The sequence below is a fragment of the Amblyomma mixtum genome, chromosome 9, assembly GCF_055824585.1.
Source record: "Amblyomma mixtum isolate Tamu chromosome 9, ASM5582458v1, whole genome shotgun sequence".
NCBI lineage: Eukaryota > Metazoa > Arthropoda > Arachnida > Ixodida > Ixodidae > Amblyomma > Amblyomma mixtum.
Window position 1 is genome coordinate 38,309,378 of NC_143020.1, and position 20,677 is coordinate 38,330,054.

General features: G+C 49.1%; 2 protein-coding genes across 2 annotated transcripts in view; both read left to right on the forward strand.

Annotated features, from left to right (window-relative positions):
- Positions 1 to 3,432: 3,432 nt before the first annotated feature.
- The window catches only part of LOC149328788 (venom metalloproteinase antarease-like TtrivMP_A), a 105,750-nt gene continuing 88,505 nt past the window's right edge, over positions 3,433 to 20,677 (forward strand). The window contains exon 1 of the mRNA XM_089561829.1: positions 3,433 to 4,150. Coding sequence (XP_089417955.1) covers positions 4,114 to 4,150 — 37 coding nt within the window. The 5' untranslated portion in view covers positions 3,433 to 4,113. The remainder of the gene's footprint in view (positions 4,151 to 20,677) is intronic.
- Positions 9,509 to 11,820, forward strand: LOC149328789 (beta-1,3-galactosyltransferase 1-like). The gene has a single exon (XM_089561823.1). It carries the CDS (start codon positions 9,985 to 9,987, stop codon positions 10,972 to 10,974), a length of 990 nt encoding a protein of 329 aa, XP_089417949.1. The 5' UTR covers positions 9,509 to 9,984; the 3' UTR covers positions 10,975 to 11,820.

Genomic DNA, 20,677 nt, shown 5'->3' on the forward strand with positions numbered 1-20,677 from the left:
TACCTGAGCAGGAGTGGCTTCTTGTGGTCTTCAGCGATGGACAACGTTTCCAAATTCTTGGTTTGAGCACCGGAAAACGTACTTCAATGCAAAGCCCGTGAACTTGCAGAAGACATGGTTTCGCACCGTACTTATTCGAAGCACCGCGCGGTGCTACACCGCAGGTCACGCGAAGGATTGTTTTTTTCCTTGGATGTGCTGCATTGATTTGTCAGAACCTACACGAGGACTGAGAGTCTAAACATCGTGAGTTTCAGCGGTATGTCTATGATCTCCGGCGCTCTACCAGCATGTCATTAGAACACATCGCCTATACCGATGAAACGCCCGTATTCATTGACATGCCGAAGACTAGGAGACTTTACCAGTCTGCTGAACAAGTTCGCCTTAGAAGCATTCGAAACGAAAAACTGGCAGTGCCTTAACTCGACTATGCCAGGATATACGTAGCGAAAACGTTTAGCCAGTCGTGCGGCACGCTGTTCCTCTATTTCCTTGGTGATTCGTTTCCTGTTCATCTCGTTCCAGGCCTCCCTCTGCTTAGCAGACTTGTAGCCGTATATAATGCCTCAACTGTGGTTGCGGCGCACGCGAGCTCTGTTTTTCAGTCCTCCGACATGGTATCAAGCATGGGGCACAACTGGCGTAGCGAGCGGAGGTGAGCGCAACGACAAGGCAAGCGGTGTGACGTCACACCAAACGGCGGCGGCTCCGCGGCTAGGCGCGCGGTGTGACGTCATGCCAGATGGCGCGGCGAGCGCACGTTGTCCACCAGCTGCGGCGGTTTCTAGGCAACGGCGCAAGGTCGGTCTCTTTGCCTCCTCGGAGCACCGCCACAGCGAAGTCGCAAGTTCGTGGCCGATGTAGCTTTCGCTCCAAAAATTAAATGACAGTTATGCTGGCATGTTTGTGTTATGGCCACAAGCTAGCTCTGTTCAAAACGCGGGAAGACTATCCAGAAAAAAGCATTGCCTAACTATGTTATCGTACGCTGTTACGAAAAGATTTAGATGGACTGTGAACTCATCAGAGGTTGGATTTGCAGCGTGGTTCTATGGCCAGGTCCATTGCTGCATCTGGAATCTACAATGGTGCTGGATTCTTTCCCAGAACACCTGCTATCCTGTGTGAAAGAAAAGCTGCAGCGTGACCGAACGCATCTGATTGTTACACCAGGTGGCGTGACGTCCATTCTTCAGGATCAGCACGTTTGCCTCAAAAAACCGTTCAAAGATCACTTAGGACAGATCTCACGGGACTGGAATATATGCAGATGTACCTGAACACCTGTAAGAAGATAAAATGCTGAGTGTATCTACTGTTCCCCAGTGGATTTCAACAGCGTGGTACCGGGCGCCACAGAGAAATGGTCTACCGAGCATTTAAGAAATGCTCCCTTTCAAATGCACTCGACGGAAGTGAGGACGACCTGCTGTTGGAGACAGCAAATGACAAAGCGGAATCCGCGTGCGCTGAAGACAGAGATGACAATAACAGGGGCGAGTGCGAATACAAGACATACGAATTTCGGCCGTTTTGCAGGTACATATTAATGTTTTTCTTGAGACTTAGTATAGCTTCCGTTTCTTGAGTAACATATGTGTACTATAGTTTGTGGTGTTAGCTTCATTATCTATTTTTTGTCTTTTTCTCTCCACGAAGTTCATCATCATCTTCAGAACACCACGAAGTTCATCATCTCCCTACAATCATGTTCTTTCTTCCTCTCTCCCGCACGCCAAAACTCGACCCTCACTTTAAAATTAAGATCGGGTTACAATACGGAGGGTACAGCAATATTGCAGTAGTCAGTTTGCCGACCTGCAATTGGGTAGCAGGCTGAGTCTGCTGTTCTCCAGCAAAAAATTTTTCCCCATTCAGTGTCGATTGTGCTATGGAGAATTCACAGTTTCTCTGATTTCTGCATTAACTCCAGAAGACCGCTCGGAATCACAAAAATAGGTATCATAAAAATGAAATTGGCCTTGTGCAGCAAGCTCTTAAGATTTATTAAAATGCCAAATGATCGTATTCTAATCTAATCAAAGTGGAATAACGAATAAGCAAGGAGCAATGTCGATTGAGCGCTTAGTTTGTCAGGTATACTGTTCAACCGGGGAAACATCACTAAACTCTCAAGAATAAGATATGTAAAGGGCACTCATCGACCGTCGGACACCATTCCTCTCTGGCCGATCCCATGTTACAGCACACAACGTGTACAACACTACTCCGGCCTTAAATGGGCTGCCGCTGTGTGTGGATTAACTTGTGGTGACGCAATGTTTCACGAGAGACAGAAAGAGAGAGCTGTTTAATGAAAAGCAGAGATTTCAGCCGGCGTGAATATGCGCTTGCATGCTACTGTATGTAGGGGAGTAAAGATCGAAGAAGTATGGTAGAAAAGAGAGCAGTGATTAAGAGGATTGTGGCACTATAGTTATCTGCATGATGGCTTCTTTGGATGAGACCAAAGTAATGTTGTGTGCATGTTTTTCAAAATAAAATGTTTTAAAAGAAACAATGTTCGTCTGGTATACTGTTCGTAAGGGGAAAACAGCGTTAAAGTCGCCAGAATAAGGCACGTAAAAGGCACTCGTTGTTCGTCCGACACCATTGCCGTCTTTTTGACACCAAGTCCAAACACATGATATATACAACACTACTGCGGCCTTAAATGTTCTGCTGCTGCGTACAGATTAACTTGTGGCGACGCAATATTTTGAAATAAACCATGCATTTGTAATAAGGGAGTAATTACTCATTGACATCCACTCGAGCGCAACCATACGGCTACAAAGGAAAGCTATACAGCTTTCTCAGAAACTTCGTAGTTTCCCTTATTACAAATCTCCTCCACCTTAGGGGATTCCCTAAACATTTGACCAACGCAGTTCCCACTTTGAGTTATTGATCAATTTGCTCTCGCCCTACCATAAGCTTGTCGTCCCGGTTAGCTCAATTGGTAGAGCGACTGCTCCGGTGAGGCGGTGGTCCCGGGTTCGAACCCCGGACCAGGACGAATTTTTCTTTAACTACGAAGTTTCTGAGAAAGCTGTATAGGTTTCCTTTGTAGCCGTATGGCTGCGCTCGGGTAGATGTCAATGAGTAATTACTCCCTTATTACAAATCAACTCCACCTTGGGGGATTCCCCTAAACATTTGACCAAACCATGCATTTATGTTTTATTAGAAACCCGGTTTAGGCGATATTTAACCTTAGACAGTTTAAACCTCTACGACAAGCAACCCTATAATTTGTCGTCTAGAGTCTGATAAAGAAAGCGCGCATCTGTTTTCCCCCTGCACGAAATTCTGTACCTCATCAATCAGGCGAGGGCATTGTCTCATTCTGCATAGCGTGCCAAGTCGTCACCGATGTAAAAATATATGTCGTACGCTCAGAGAGCAGCACCATTTGCTGCCGGTCGTGTCAGAAGGAAAACACTTTTCGACAACGAAGCCGTCCAGCAGCTTTATTTACCAGCGTGCGCAGTGAGATCTGCACTTCTGAACTACAGTTACCCATGATAATCATTCGTTTTCTAATCGTGTGTCTTATAATAATCGCCATATTTGCTTTCGCTTTCCCTGCACTCTATCTTCGCTATTACACTGCAAATCTTGTCAAAGAATGGCCAAGAGCGGCGCCGGCAGTTTCAACAAGAGCGACGCCCGCCACTAATTACGTGATAGCACCGGGACATCTTTGCTCATGGACGGCCAATACAACCTCTCTTTTCGTCGGCGTCGTCACAAGCGCTCACCATTTCGTTCACCGTTCAGCTGTTCGGGAAACCTGGGGAGCGGTATTACGGAGAATGGACTTCAAGGTGCTCTTTCTCCTGGGCGAAAGTGGAGACGAGGTGATACAGAGACGGATTCTCGAAGAGAACACCATTCACGGAGATATCCTGCAAGGACAGTTTGCTTATTCTTATGAAAACCTCACCTACAAGACTGTTATGCTGATCCGTTGGGCGAACAGTTTCTGCCGCGAAGCAGAGTTCGTCATGAAGATTGACGATGATATGCTTCTGAGCGTGTGGGATTTAGCTTTTGTTCTTAGGCGTCTGCGAGGAGTCAAGCGCACGATGTGGGGACGGCTCTACCATGGTTTCAAGCCGGTTAGGAACAGAAAGTCCAAGTGGTACGTGTCTAAGCAAATTTATGCATCAGATACTTACCCTGACTTTTTGTCGGGGACTGCATACCTCATCTCCGCAGATAGCATTCCTTTTCTGGCAAGAGCAACGTATGACCAGCCTTTTTACGTCCTCGAAGATGTCTACCTCACTGGGTTCATTGGGGAAATAATGCAAATTAGGCGTGTCAGTGAACAGGGTTTTTTCTCGAAGAAGCAGCCGTACCGGCAGCCGTGCGCCGTGCCAAGAGTGGTAACATCCCACAAGTGGACCCCTGCGCAGCTCAGAATTGCGTGGAAGAACGCAGTTTCTCGCATAAATCTCCGATTCTGTGGAGGAAGAAAAAGTAAATAAAGGTTTTCATAGCGCATGTGCCACCAGTCACTCCATACAACATACCACTCGCGTTGTTTAAATCTTGCACAACGTCTGCAATTTCGCATTGATATTAATAACGTCTGACTGGCTTCCTAGATGCAATAAAAGCCGTTTCTCGTGCTTAATATACAGTAATGCTGAACCTGCACCAGTTTTTACCTCCTATAGTCTTAATCACGACAATTGGCACCCTCTCGTTAATAGTCTAAAAGCCATCCATGTTGACTGCTATTAAATATTGGAAATCAATTTCAGATTTATTTCCCATCTCGGCTAATCCGCTACCCCGTAATCTAACCTCCCTAACCTCAGTGAGCCCTATGACATCCTATTTAAAACAGTCGTGTCTCGATGCGCACTCCTAGACTAGCCATACTGAAAATGTTCTATGGATAAACGTTGCCAGGTTAGGTTTCCTTTAGAAGCCAGTCCGGAGTAAGATATGCTTATCACTCATCCTTGCATCACAGCTCTGGCCTCCACCTTAGACGGGTGGTCCGCACTCACCGTGGACGGAGGGCTCAATGTCAGTTTGTGTATTCAAACATTAGGCAGTCGCCAAGTGCTACATCAAGGTGACCAAATCCTCTTGTGGAGAGCGCGTGCGTTGTTGGCTGTAGGTACTGAGATCAGGCCGCACATTTGGCCTCAATGCGAAATGCCATCGTGATGCGCACGTCTTTTTTCTTTTTGTCCGGCCGAGAATTACGCATCGCCGGAATTTGAACAGCGGTCTTCTTGAACTGGAGGCTGACGCTTTCCCTCTAGGCTATCGCTGCATCATTTGACAATCTGATTCAGTTGAGCCGGCTCTCTAGCTATATGGGTACTCGCCTAGTTAGATATTTCCAAATTACTTCCCAGAGCACCATATTCAATTTCTATCTCTTGTTCACAAAATAAAGATCCATATTCAGGTCTTGCCGATAAACATGTTGCAACCTTCTCCTTGCTACAAGATAGAGCGAACAGCCTGTGACAACGTTAGCAGCATTGCAGTCATCGTAATGTGTGTTCGTAAGAAGCCTCAGCCGAAAACGCAAGTGCTACAAGCTCTACATTATGGTGTGCCTCAATGCTGTGGCCGCAGTCTGTTGCGAAGCGGAACCTTAAAATCGAAAATAGCCATTCTTTGGTTCCTTTCAATGTTGTTATCTCCCCCCTCCCCTCCCCCAATGCATTGCTATCAAACGCGGCTCATTCGCCTTTGGTGAAAGTGCTATATTAAACAGAAAAAGGTATCCATCGTCAATCCTGTCTTTTTTTATGGGAGTCTTTCTGGCACTCAAGCCAGGTTATGTTGTATAGCTCTCGTTGTTGGTTATTCCCTTAATTTCATACTATTTAAGTCTTCATTACCAGATTTTTTTTTCATGTGTTCGTACCATGCTAAAATTTCTCCACGTGATTCTAGAATCAACCAATAAATAAAAACACTGGATGTTTTGTATGTCAGGCGCACATACCTGGGATATAAAAACCACAGAATAATGTAAATCACTTTCATTAAGCATTCACATCATTCTGGTCGACGTACGGGCCATACCGTGACTGGTGATAAGAAATACCAGCGCTCAGTGGTTTTTTCGAATGGCGAGGATACTGGCAGTGGGGAAACACATGCTGCCAGAAGTTCAAAAATACCAGCAATAACCGCGCCCCAAAAAAACAATGGTCTGTTTCCCATTCTTTTGCTCTGCATTCGTAAAAACAGAAGTTTTCTCTGTATGCGTAGGCTCTTAGGAGCGCTAACCGCATCACTATAATGTGCACAAAAGCAAGGCTTCGCATGCACTGGCGGTTGCTGCTTCCTGTAAAGAACAGCGTTTCCTCGTTGCAGTGAAATTGTACAGTATTATGCTACATCATGGATTTGACGTAAGGATATTCATTGTGTTATAGCGCAATTATTAAAACGCAAAATCACTGACACGCATTCAGCGCGTGCGCAAGAGAAACAAATTAAAATGCTTTGTCCGTCACTAATAGCTGCGCGCGTCTCTGGTTTATAGAAATTTCAAGGACAAGTGAAGCGGAGCGTACCACGTAGGAGCCCAAGATTTGAAGTTTACAAGCTTCTTCATCATGGAGCGCTGATATTAGCAGGAGCGCACTTTTTTTTACTAGAGTCACTCTCAAGGCGAGGAAAGGTGAACGTGTGAGATATAAGGGAACGAATAAAACGCTCTATGACGAAACGCAATGCAAAAACCGGTTCAGTTCGCTTGGGAAAGATTAGTTTCCTCAGAGCGTATCTTGCGAAAGTGCGCCTGATGTGAGCTCTGTCGATGTTAAGGATACTCGCGTTAATTTTGTACCCGCATAAACTTTCCGTTGTTCTGGACGTGGCAATCTTGGTAGTTCATCTCGACTTTTTGTCTCCTGAGCAACTTCCCTACTCCAAAGAAGGTCTCCTCCAAAAAAGGGAAAAAAAATTGCGCCTGCTTAAGAGGCCGGTCACTACAACCTCAGTACTGAGACTTGAAGTACCAGCCCTACTCAACACATTTATTAGGAGCCAGCCAATATGCATAGGGTGGACCTCACTGCAAAGGTACTCGCTGTCCAAATGCATTCAAGACGTTGTCCCGAAATTGGAATCGAAAGGCAAGCACTATGATGACAATTATTCGCCAATAAGTACAATAAGTATAACAGCTTTGTAGCCTCCTCAGACGTGTGGTCTGCGGGGCCGTGCCGTTCCAACTCGCCTACATATTGCCCGAGCACTTCCTCAGTTTTGTAGCAATTGTCAGGAACAAGCGGCAATGCTTCTAAATGAAATTGTTAAGGCCTTTGATCATATCAGGCACAATTTTCTGTTGCCAATTTTAGACCATATGCTGGTTCTATTGTGTACGAAGGAATACGACTTTGCCAAAATAATTGCTCCACCAGCTTTACTCTGAATAGTGGTCCTTCACAACCCTTGTACATCTTCTCTCCTGTGAAGTAGGGGTTTCCAGTATAGCCACGCGGCGCTCTACTTATAGCCGCTATTATTGAGCATTCTGCATTGTAGTGCCACTGGAGGCTTCCGTAGCCTATAGATAGAGAAATGTAGGTAGTTTCTGCAGATGCCTAGCGTTTTTCAACGTAGCACATGCTATCATGGATGAAGTAGTTCGCTGCTGTGAGCAGTCTGGCACAGTTTCAGGAGCCAAGGTGAACCGTTCCAATAGCTGTTGTCTGTGGCTTGGGTTGTGGGGATTTACACCAGCTGAATACCGACAAGTACCTTGGCGCCCCACTAAGCTCCGAGATGCAGCGCTCGAGAGAACTAAAGGAAATAAAGAACAACTCAGAAAAGTCACACTAGGGGCACATCTTATAACAAATTGTTTTGCAAGCTTTAGTTCTTTCACCTCACCACCGCCTTCCCTGCTTTTCCTTGTTCCGTTCGCAAGAAAAACTGTTCATCCCTCTTTTCCGGTCGGCATTTCCTGTCACCTTTTCTGTCGGCATTTTTTCCCTGCCCTACTTATCCTCCCTGTCTCTGTCGTGCCACTCCAGCCCTCTTCTCCACAACACATTCTCAAACCCACTACCGAACATTCTTAACCGCCCCCCTCACCCACGGTTCCATGCGACGCTTAGACGAAGTGGCGGGGAGGCTCTGATATTAATTCTTGTTCGCTGTGTTCCGATACAGTGCGTCGTCGTCATGCAGACGTGCTCCCTCGACTTTTCAGCTTTCCTTTGAGAGAGGTTCTTCTCTTCCCCTGTGGTTGGGTTGAGAGTGAAGCGATAAATGGAGCGGCGAAAAGACGCGCTGGCATTCGCCCGTCCTCGTCGAACTTGTGTGGTACGGAGTTGTGCGCATTTCTTCGCGTTTCCTTGAGCATTCTGTGATCGAACATAACAGCGGAACCGTACGCGTACATCGAGCGTTAGGAAGAACAAACCCTGTCGTTCCTGTCTCAATGATGAAGGACTTCGCTCCAACAGACGCGAGTGGTGAACTATAACATTCTCTGATGCTTCTCTGATGCCACGACGGTGAAAAAGGGCTTCATGATGGCGACGTCGGGGTGGTAACGCAATGTGTACGCATTTGAAATCCCTCTGTTGTTTAACTACTGGCTCCGCCTCGGTTATATGCGCGACGTCAAAGGAAACTTTCCAACAGTTCAGCGTCTTTCTTTAACCAGCCATCTGTAGATTGTAGACCGTCCCAGGAGGACCAAATATCGCAAAAATTTCTTCCAGTTGCGCACCAAAATTTCTTGTCCTTCAAGGTAACATGACTGGAATTAGTTTTATGGTTTGCATTATTTTTTTACAGAGGCATGTGCTGTATACGTGCGAGAGCAATCAGCGAGAAGTGTCCTGAGGGGAAGCGGCCTAAGGCCGTGAAAAATTATGTTACGCGGGTGCTGCGGAATGTGCCGTAAATAAAGGAGGAGGTCCATGGAAGCATTGGAATCGTCCGAGCAAAAGTTTATAGCAGCCCACAACAGTAGTGGAAGGATGTTACGATGCAGGTGTGCAAAACATTATTGCTTCAAACACCAGAGAGGTGAGATAGATGCACAATACATTTCCCATGCATACGCGTCGTGTGACGCCTAGCTTGTATGTGTCTTCTTGTTCGTCCTGTCTTCTTAAGAGCGCCATTATTTCTTTTTACATCATGTGGCGTTCATCTTCCGCTATACGTGAGATTCACGATAGTGCTTTCTCCTCCTTTTCGTTATTTTTTCTTTTCTTTCGCATTTCCCAGCGATTAGCAATCCAGAATAAGTAAAGACAAAACTGTTACAGAAGCGAAAATGGACGGTTGTGCCTGTGAGCGTGACATCTGTTAGCCCGTGTGCGATTGGCATTTGGAGTAGCCTTGTGGGTGCCCGCGGCGCTGCCACCTTAGTCCCCTGAAGGTCCCCTCTGGGAAGCTCTTTACTGCCAATCTGCGTGCTACAAGGGACCGTGGAAAGGTCCCGTAATCTTTTTATGCATGAACACCATAAGGGTCCCCTGTTTGTGCTGTGTAGCAAGCCCACTGGGCCGCCCTGCTAGGTCCACCCGATGCCGAGTAACAAATCTCACTCACACCCCGAATATGGCCCGCATGGGTAGCTCGTGCCGGTCCCAGAAGTGACCGCAAATTAGAGCACTATTTTTGCTACTGGCAACCATGTATTTGTTTTGTATTAAAAAGCAGGCTTTAGAGAATTTAACCTTAGACCTTCTAAACCCCTAGGACAAAGAGCCACATATATTTTCCCCTACAGCCTAATAAAGAAAGGGCGCCTTTCTGCCTCGTGTGCACAAATTTTTTTGCCTCATCAATCAGAATGCGCGGGCATTCTGCACAGCGTGCCAGCTAGTCCCTAACGTCTAAATATATACGTCATACGGCTGCACAGCAGCCGCATTTACAACGGTCGCTTCAGAACTAAAACACTTGTGCAGAACGAAGCAGTTTAGCAACCTTATATTTACCATCGCACGCAGTTAGAATATGCATTTCCCAAGCAGAGGAAACCTCATAACCATTCGGTTCTTAATCATCTGCCTTATAATAATCAGTGTATTTGCTTTCACTGCACTCTATCTGCGCTATTGCACTTCACTGCTGGGCAAAGAATGGCCAAGAGCGGAGCCAGCGGTTTCAACGAGCGCAACTCCCACCATTAGTTACGTGACGGCACCGGGACATCTTTGCTCATGGACGTCCAACGCAACGTCTCTTGTCGTCGGCGTCGTCACAAGCGCTGACCATTTCGATCACCGTTCAGCTATTCGGGAAACCTGGGGAGCGGCATTGCGGAGAATGAACTTCAAGGTGCTCTTTCTCCTGGGCGAACGTGGAGGTGAGGTGCTACAGAGACGGATTCTCGAAGAGAACACCGTTCACGGAGACATCCTGCAGGGCCAGTTTGTAGATTCTTATCGAAACCTCACCTACAAGACTGTTATGCTGATCCGCTGGGCGCTCAACTTCTGCCGCGATGCAGAGTTCGTCATGAAGATTGACGATGATGTGCTTCTGAGCGTGTGGGATTTAGCTGTAGTTCTTAGGCATCTGCGAGGAATCAAGCGCACAATGTGGGGACGGCTGTACCATGGGTTCGAGCCGGTACGGAACAGGACGTCCAAGTGGTACGTGTCTAAGGAAATTTATGCACCAGATACCTACCCTGACTTTTTGTCGGGGACTGCATATCTCATCTCCGCGGATAGCATTCCTTTTCTGGCAAAAGCTACGTATGACCAACCTTTTTACTTCCTGGAAGATGTGTACCTCACTGGGTTAATTGCGGAAAGAATGCAAATTAGGCGAGTCAGTGAACAGGGTTTTTTCTCGATGAAACAGCCGTACCATAAGCCGTGCGCCGTATCAAGGGTTATAACGTCACACGAGTGGACCCCTGCGCAGCTTAGACTTGCGTGGAAGAATGCAGTTTCACGCCTAGATCTACAATTGTGCGAAGGAATAAAAGAAAAATAAAGGGTTGCGTGCCACATGCTTCACCACTCACTCGATCTATCTTACCAATCACGTTCTTGAAATTTTTCGCGTCGTCTCGATTTTCCCATTTTGATCACTCACGTTTTCGCTGGCTCTCCAGATCCAAGAAATTAGCTATGATGTGCTTGATTTGAAGCTTACCCACAAAAACGGTGAAACATCGCAAGCCTAACTTATTTTCTGCCGACGGTAAATAATTTACATTCAGACAGCTTTGCTATTATTTTGTAGACATGTTTTCACAGCAGAACTGTGCCAAAGTAACTAGCTCTCTAGTGGATGGTCTGCGTTCCTATTGGCGTCGCTGGCAGTGTTTAGCGCTTAGTGAGATTAAGTGTATTTCAACTTCTTTACAAAAATAAAACAAAGAAGCCAAAGCCAGCTTAAGCTGTTACTTTACAATGGCCTGTCATTACAGGAATATTGCGGCAAAACATTTGTGCAAACAAACATTTTGACGTACAACCTAGAAATGTTGTGCTTAAAGATTAACGTGCTGCAAATGAAAAAAAAAATGACTGGGAGTGATTGTGAAAGTGTGAAAAAAAAAACAAAGCAAAATATCTATAAAAGTTAGACACCGAAAAAACCTATAAGATATAAATAAACAGAACGGTCAGTTACAAGTTGTAAAAGGTAAGAAACGCTGGTAAACCAGGCATTGATTTCCGGAACAAGGCATGAACAAATAATATATCTTTGAGAGTCGAAAATGCCCATCAAACAAAAAAAAAAGCAGTTAGCGGGCTGTGGTATATACTTCCTCTGACCCTGTACTTTTACAATAACCTTTTACAATAATTATGCGCACAAACTGATCCAAGTTTGTTTCTTAAAACAAATAATGCATGACAACCTCTAACATTAGAAGTAGCTATCTAGTAAAGCTTTACATGTGTTCTGTTCTTTAATAATTTCTTACCACTGATAATCCGTCCTCTAGTACACTCTTTACATTGTGGCGATGGCGGAACTACCCCAGCTGCACCGTCCAAAAAAGAAAAATCCTCGCATTTACCTGAAGGAAGTCTTTTACAACGTTGAACACGACTTAATTCTTGACAATCCAGCCTCGTCGCGCTGCGGACAGCGTCGAAACTACTACATACGACGATCTTTAATGCGTGACCACGCGGCCACTGCAGGCTTCTGAGAGCGCCGCTCGATGTAAATGAAGCATCTCAGATTCAATAAACAAGCGCTGCAGCAGGACAGCGCAAGAAAGACCTGTTGTCTTTGACATGCTCTTCAAATCTCTCGACCAGTAGAAAGAGGACATACAAATCTAGACTGGCTGAGCTGAGTCACCAGCGGCCCGTGGGACATACGTTGGTGGCGGATTATCAATAAAGATGCGACACATCCTCCAACACTGCTTCACGGACACACCTCACCTGATCGGAATTGTCCGGACACCAGACGACGGTTCCCTTCCAGGAAACGAGTTCGGAACTGCGCTCGGCCGAGGGTTGACACGCTGGACACGAGCGGATTTACAGCCGAAGACAATAACTTATCAACCCCGCCCCGAACCGAGTACCATACGCACCCACCCTAGAACACTAGAGGCGCTAGAGAAGCACACTCCCACCTCCCACACACGCACACAAGTCCGTCAGCAGACTGACCCAGCCTGCAGCTAGCTCATGACGCACACTTTCCCCAAACACTACCAGAACACTTCTTTCCCACACAATATACGAAATAGTGCCCAACATACAGAAGTCCTACACCCACACTCATCCGCTACATATGGAAATGCCCAAACCAACCGCAATACGAACCACCCATCCTCCACTTCACGTTCTCCTCTTGGCAAGCGGCTTTTTCCAGCGTAGACCCATGAGAACACAAACAGATGGTCGCGTGGTTGCACAGGATAGTAACAGCCAACGGTGTCTTCGACTAAGGACATCGCCCAAATAGCGTGGCGGCCTAGTACAAATTCATTGGGTAAACAGTGCCGGCAGCTGCTAAACATTGAAATGCCGAGCCAGCATAATGCACGGAGTGAGAAAAGCAGGTGTGGTCACGCCAGTGATTTACCGGTCCGTTCCTTCTCTACGATGAAGAGATGTTCCAGTTTAAAAAAAAATATTATTGTTCAACTTGTTAGTTTAACTCATGGACGCAATGTACACTGCATTTTGCAAGCAATTTCTGAAAGCCGAATTTGGTACGAGGCTGTAGGGTAGGTGACATACAGCATCAGTTATTATTACTACACAATGTCACCTCTGGAACCGAGATACGGATTCCCCGCGTAGAGGCCTAGTTTTAGTGTTGATTCGCTGAAGTGCTTTAGACACTGGAAGATAAAAATTTCACGCTTTCAGTGAACGGTATTTTTGCCAGTAGCTCGGCTTGGTTTGTCCTGTAACTTGTGTAATTTAAAATGGTTGACACCTGTGCCAGTGCCCCACACGAAAAGATATGAATGCTGATTTAAAGCAACGAGCGAACCATCCAGGATTGTATGCCTTTAACCTTCCCCAAATCTTTAACACCTTTATTCAAGTTCATTCACTTAGGGGCTTTAGGGCAGGTGATTTACGCGCGCTGTACAAAGAGAACTTTCGTTCCCGTATCGAGCCGATTTGTTGCAACCGCATCGGTTGTCACATCGCTTCTGTGACGAGTACTAGATACATACCAGCATGTACTAGCTTGTGTAGGTCAGAGTAGGATGTGTGTGGATCATCGCCCCAGTGAACATCGAAGAAATATGAGGGACAGTTTCGGGGACTTCATCTGCATGAACTGTAGGAAGGGTGAACGAAATGTTGATGCTAATGCAAGATCTGAGTTCGTGCGCAAGGCATGACTCCAATGCGAAATCAAACTGTTTAGCGTTATATTGTCACGGCTTGACGTACAGGCCGGCGGCGAGAACGGGTGAAGACAGAGAGCACAGAACAAAACAGGCAGGTCCACCAGCAGCAACGTCGTCGTCGGCGCGCCGCAATCGCTACTCGTCTTTTTCTTCCACTCGCGACACTACCTCCCCCTATAAAGAAGCATCGTCCCGATGCTAGCACGGAAGCAAGAGCACAGGAAGGAAAACCACACACGCGCCCAGCAACTCCTGCTGGCCAGTGTAAAAGGGAGTGGTAAAATCAGTTCGGGTCCAGGCGATCATCGCGCGTAATACGGTTTAAGCCGCACTACGTGCACTATTTCAGGGCGGGGTGAACGACGTGATGACGGTCGGGTTCCTTCGGGCAGCACCTCGTAATTAAGTTCACCGAGGCGGCGAACAACTGTATACGGGCCGAAGTAGCGCTTCATGAGTTTTTCGGAGAGACCTCGACGGCGCACCGGTGTCCACACCCAGACCTTGTCTCCAGGGTAAAAATGGACGTCGCGTCGACGGAGATTGTACCGACGAGCGTCGGCATGTTGTTGATGTTGGGTACGGAGTCTGGCGAGTTGCCGAGCTTCTTCTGCGCGCTCGCAGACTAGTCGGGCATCATCGGCGACGTCGACAGGTGGCTCGTGCGGTAGCATAGCGTCAAGCATCGTGGTGACCTGTCTTCCATGTACCAGCTGGAAAGGGGACATACCTGTCGTCTCCTGGACAGCGGTATTATAAGCGAATGTAACGTAGGGCAGTACCGCGTCCCAACTGCGGTGGGCGACATCCACGTACATGGCGATCATGTCGGCCATGGTCTTGTTCAGCCGCTCCGTCAGCCCATTCGTTTGCGGATGGTACGCAGTAGTTCGGCGGTGGCTGGTGCAGCTGAGACGGAGGATCTCCTGTGTGAGCTTGGCCAGAAACGCGGCACCCCGGTCAGTGATCAAAACGGCAGGGGCACCGTGACGGAGCACAATGCACTCAATAAAAAATTGGGCTGCCTCAACAGCTGTCGCCGACGGAAGTGCTCGGGACTCCGCGTATCGTGTTAGGTAGTCCGTCGCTATGATAACGTACCTGTTGCCCGACCGCGACGTTGGGAATGGACCAAGAAAATCCATTCCGACAGTGTGGAACGGAACAGGCGGTGGTTCGAGTGGTTGGAGAAGGCCAGCTGGTCGTATGGGCGGTGTTTTGCGCCTTTGACACTCTCGACAAGTTCTTATGTAGTGACGGACGTACTTAGGAAGTGTCGGCCAGTAGTACCGTTCTCGAATACGTGAAAGTGTTCGGCTGTAGCCAAGGTGACCAGCTGTAGGATCGTCATGGCAAGCTTGGACGACCTCGGCGCGCAGGTCTTCCGGCACAACAAGGAGCCACGACCTCGGGCTGCTGTCGAAGTTCTGCTTGTACAATACACCATGCATTATCTTGAATGTCGGCAGTATGCGCTGGAAAATGCGAGGCACCGCAGCTTAGTGGCCTTCCAAGTGCGCCATCAGCTGATCAAGCTGAGGATCACTGCGTTGCCGAGCAGCCATATCTGCCATGTCCAATGCCCCAAGGAAGCCGTCCTCTTCGTCATTTTCGCCTCCCGGTGCCGGCTCCACGGGGGCTCGAGACAAGCAGTCAGCATCATGGTGTTTGCGGCCGGACCTGTAGGTGATGGTGACGTCGTACTCCTGTAGCCGAAGGCTCCACCGAGCAAGGCGGCCTGCTGGATGCTTAATATTGGCGAGCCAGCACAGCGAATGGTGATCGGTGACGACACGAAAAGGGCGACCGTACAGATAGGGCCGGAATTTGGTGATGGCCCAGATGACAGCGAGGCACTCTTTCTCAGTTGTCGAGTAATTGCCCTCCGCCTGCGAAAGAGCTCGGCTGGCATACGCAATAACCCTCTCAGCGCCGTCCTGGAATTGCACCAGCACTGCTCCTAGTCCTTTGTTGCTGGCGTCCGTGTGGAGTTCAGTGTCGGCGTCTTGATCAAAATGGCCTAGTATGGGGGATGTTGCAAGGGCGTGTTTTAATTGGCGGAATGCTGATTGTTGCTCCTCGGTCCACTCAAAGACAACGTTATCCTTCGTCAGGCGGTAAAGTGGCGCCGCGATCTGGGCAAAGTTCCGTACGAAACGTCGGAAGTATGCGCAGAGACCAAGAAAGCTTCTGACGGTCTTCTTGTCCGACGGTGGAGGGAAGGATGCGACGGCGGCCGTTTTCTCGGGGTCTGGCTTCACACCCACTTGGCTGACGATGTGACCAAGGAACTTTAGTTCACTGTATGCGAACCGGCACTTCGAAGGCTTGAGCGTGAGTCCGGCGTTCAGAATAGCTTGAAGAACCGCTTCAAGACGCACCAGATGGTCTGCGAAAGTGCTTGAGAAGATGACAACGTCATCCAGATACACGAGACATGTCTGCCACTTTAGACCGGCGAGCACAGTATCCATGACTCGTTGAAATGTCGCGGGCGCTGTACACAGGCCAAACGGCATCACCTTAAACTCGTAGAGGCCATCCGGGGTTATAAATGCAGTCTTTTCGCGGTCGCGCTCATCCACTTCAATTTGCCAGTATCCACTCTTCAAGTCGATGGACGAAAAATAGCGGGCATGACGAAGACGGTCTAGGGTGTCGTCGATGCGGGGTAGTGGATACACGTCCTTCTTGGTCACCTTGTTGAGTCGCCGGTAGTCGACGCAAAATCGTAGGGTCCCGTCTTTTTTCTTCACTAGTACTACAGGTGCGGACCACGGACTGTTGGATGGTTGGATGACGTCGTCCTTTATCATTTCGCGCACTTGCTCCTGTATGGTTTCCCTTTCCTTCAAGGAAACGCGGTACGGCGGCTGACGAATCGGGTGCGTTGCGGTGTCGACAATAATTCGATGCTTGGCGACGGGTGTCTGGCGAACTCGGGATGTCGTCGCGAAACAGTTATTGTACCGATGCAAAAGAGAGAGCAGTTCACGTGTTTGGGAAGGCTCAAGTTTGGGGTCGATATCCAGGGGCAACGTTGCAGGGTCTCGAGACTCGGGCGGGGCCGCCTCTGTAGGCAGCGCAACAGCTTCACGAACGCCGCTAAGTTCTTCCATTTGGGCTATAACTGACCCTTTTGTCAGGTGCTGCGGCTCGTTCCTGAAGTTGGTCACGAAGATGTTGGCACACCCTCGTCGAACATTTGCGACCCCTCGCGCAACACCAATGCCACGCGTAAGTAACAGCTGGACACTGCCTTCCAGAACGCCTTCTCCACATGCTGTTGTATCGGCTCGGACCGGCAGGAAAACTGTCGACAACGGCGGCAAGTGGACATGGTCGGCATCAACTTTCATCGCAAAGCCTGTGGCCCGAGGCGGTACTGGCGATGAAGAACGTGCGCGGAGGGTCAACCTGTTCTGCCCTATGTCGATTACGGCGCCATATTCACGGAGAAAATCTATGCCCAGAATAACATCTTTAGAGGAATTCTCCAATATCACGAATGTGGCGGGGCACGTCTCACCGTGGATCTCGACGCGGGCAGTGCACTTGCCAACAGGGTTTACGATGTGGCCTCCCGCGGTACGTATGGGCGGTCCGTCCCACTGGGTGGTAACCTTGCGAAGACGCCGAGAGAAACTTCCGCTGAAGACCGAGTAATCGGCGCCGGTGTCCACAAGCGCCGTTACGTCGCGTCCGTCGATCAGAATGTGCACATTGCTAGAGGTTACAAAACGATTCGCGCTTCCAAGGATGCCATCGGTCGAGCTGGGACATTCCAACGTAGGCGGAGGTTCTTTACTTCGTGCGACTCCGGCAACGCCACCTCCAGGCGTAGCCGTACTCAGTTTTCCCGAAGTGGCGAAAGGCTCTCACGGCGAGACCCGCGAGAAGGGGATGGTGGGCGGCGAGGTGGCGGCGACCGGGAGGTGCGAGGAGAAGCTATAACCGGTGATGGAGAACGTCGAAGGTAGTCTTGTATGTCGCGGGGCTGTTCACCGTAGCGGGGGCACGGATCAGCCCGGTTAAAACCCCTTAGGCCAAGCTCGCGGTATGGACAGGAGCGATACATGTGGTCAGGCTCACCGCAGTGAAAACACAATGGTCGCCGGTCCGCAGTCCTCCAGATGTCGGTTTTCCTGCGTCTCGGCGGTCCCAGGCGGGCATCAGACGGGTGCAGGAACTCGCGGCGTTGAAGGCCAGAATCGGGAGCGCTCTGGACTTGGCGATGGGCGGGAGGCGGACGACGAACTGCGGCGGCGTAGCTCAGAGTTGGTGGGTCGGCTGCAGCTACAATTGGGACGTCTTCTGGCGCCAGCGTGTGTCGCAGTTCCTCGCCAACGGCCGACGCGATGGAGACAGAGGCGGGCTGCTCAGGAGAAGGGAAGAGCTTTTTCAGCTCCTCGCGGATGACGTCGCGAATTATTTCTCGAACATCGGCTAGACCAACTCCGCCCAGGCCAGACGAGGCAAGACTTGAGACGGCAGGAAGGGCGCTCAGTCTCTGAAAGTGACTGGTTCTTGTCGCCAATGCGTGCTCGATATTTGTAGCTTCGGCGACAAATCCGGCTACTGTGGTCGGAGGATTGCGTATGAGGCCTCCAAAGATGTCATTCCGGACACCCCTCATCAACGCCCGTACCTTTTTCTCCTCAGTAGCCCGCGGGTCGGCGCGGGCACTCAGACGCAGCACGTCTTCGACGAAGCTCCTGACGCTTTCGGTGGGTCCCTGGATGCGAGCGTGGAGCAGATCTTCTGCTTGCTGTCGCCGGTGTTGGTTCGCGAACGTGCGCACCAGTTCGCTCTTGCATGTCTCCCATGATGTTAAAGAAGCCTCATGGTTCTCAAACCAATACTTTGCTGTGGCTTCCAGGGAGAAGTACAGATTCTGCAGGCATTGGTCGGGAGTCCACCCGTTATGTCGAGCTACTCTTTCATAGTGCTGGACCCAGTCTTCAACATCGTCGAGGCCATCGCCACGGAACGGGACGACAGATCTTGGAGTGACAGGCACGTAGACGATCCTCGACGCAATCGCGGGGTCGGTTTGTTGTGACTGGGACGCCATGGTGACGTTGGCTGTCCTAGATGTCCGCGATCCCTCGGGCAAGAGTCCGAATTCCGGCGCTTGGCCTTGCTGACGTCGGCTAGCGCGAGTCTCAGTTTCTGCCGAGGGCTCCTCCAAGAAAACTCGACGGCCAGGACTTAGGACGGGGCTCGAACTACGAGGCGGGGTGCGCTGCATGAGATGCGTTACCCAGCACCTGCACCAAATGTCACGGCTTGACGTACAGGCCGGCGGCGAGAACGGGTGAAGACAGAGAGCACAGAACAAAACAGGCAGGTCCACCAGCAGCAACGTCGTCGTCGGCGCGCCGCAATCGCTACTCGTCTTTTTCTTCCACTCGCGACAATATCTGGATCGCACAATCATTGCAAAAAAAAAAATTGGCTGGGGTTCAACCCTGTGGAACCCAGTTTACAAAGCGTATGCTGTTTTAAGCATGGTCACATACGGTTTGCGGTGGTTTAATGCTTCTATGCTCTATCCATCGTCAACGCGCCGTGTCGATGTTCTTGATAATCAAAATAATCAGATTCAATCAGACGTCGAGGATACACAGCCGAAGCACTGCTTTCAACGCGCGACTGCTCAATGGCTCTCTACGAACGTAAAGCAACTCTTCGCGCTTTTTATCTTATCTGATGAGCGGCGAGTCACGTGGCTCCGTGAAACGGCGAGGTGAGCTTTGAATAACGTTGTTGAACACAGTTGAGAAGGCGAGGGAACGACGCCGAATTTACGCACCACAGCTGCGCCGAGGCGCGGCGAGTCACATAGTATGATATCAACGCTTCGCTGCTTGAAGCTCATTCTTCAGAGTTGAATGACCTTGATGTTCTTCATGTGAGGAGTAGAGCTTCCGCCCTAAAAGTCTTTTCAGCTCCCGCGAAAAATCTTGCATGCAGAGTTGATCGATCGTTTAGGGGGTGTCTTGGTGTACAAGCCGTCAATCCCGCGGTTTTGGAAGAAATTGCTGTGTTTGGGATGTCACGGATTATTTTGCTGCCTGTGCAGGTGTGATTTCAGGCTACGACTTGCCAATATATTCCGCTGTGTGGTTCATAATAAACTGTCCAAGTTGAAGCTCGTGTGTTACATCTCTTTCCTTACTGTCCGCATCTTGTTGGGCGCTTAAACCTTCTTGTCATTTCTAAAAAGTGCAAGCACTTGAAGACATTCGGAACAAACCAAGCTCTTCAAAATCCCCTTCTGGTGAGTTCGTCAAATGTGGGCGGTCCGCATAGTGCGCAAGATCAACAAGAGTGCATGCTTACCAAAGGGGAACGGCAAATTGACACAGTAATATATTATTTATTGGGACTGCAACTAATACCCGCAGCCATCTCGTTATAAAACAATGAGGGGGTCCTTGGAAGGAGAATCGTACTTCAGAAGGGTTCCCGACTTGCAGGCTGAGGTGCGGTTCTAGCTTCGTTGCGAAGCCAGACCCGATATAATGTACAGGAGCGCACGCCGTGGCTCTCACGTGCGCGCCACCTTCCACAAACCAAGTCCTCCATGGCGGCTTAAACTTCGACTCGTTTCGCTGACCATAACCATGGCTGGTACGCAGGACTGCACAAGTTCTGAGCTCGCTCGAGCTTTATTTGAGTGTGGAGTCGGCCGCTAGCGAACTAAAACAACGCGAAACACAAGATAGCAGCAGTTGGCACTTGCGATGGGAAAGCTGGAGACACGCATGATTGGCTACCTTGGTAAGTGCAAACGTCAGTAGCACTTCCAGGTATGTCTCGGTGGTTTCCGTCAGTGAAAAACTG

Excerpts from the sequence above, each read along its gene's own strand:
- LOC149328789 (XM_089561823.1), top strand. The coding sequence starts at position 9,985 with ATGCATTTCCCAAGCAGAGGAAACCTCATAACCATTCGGTTCTTAATC.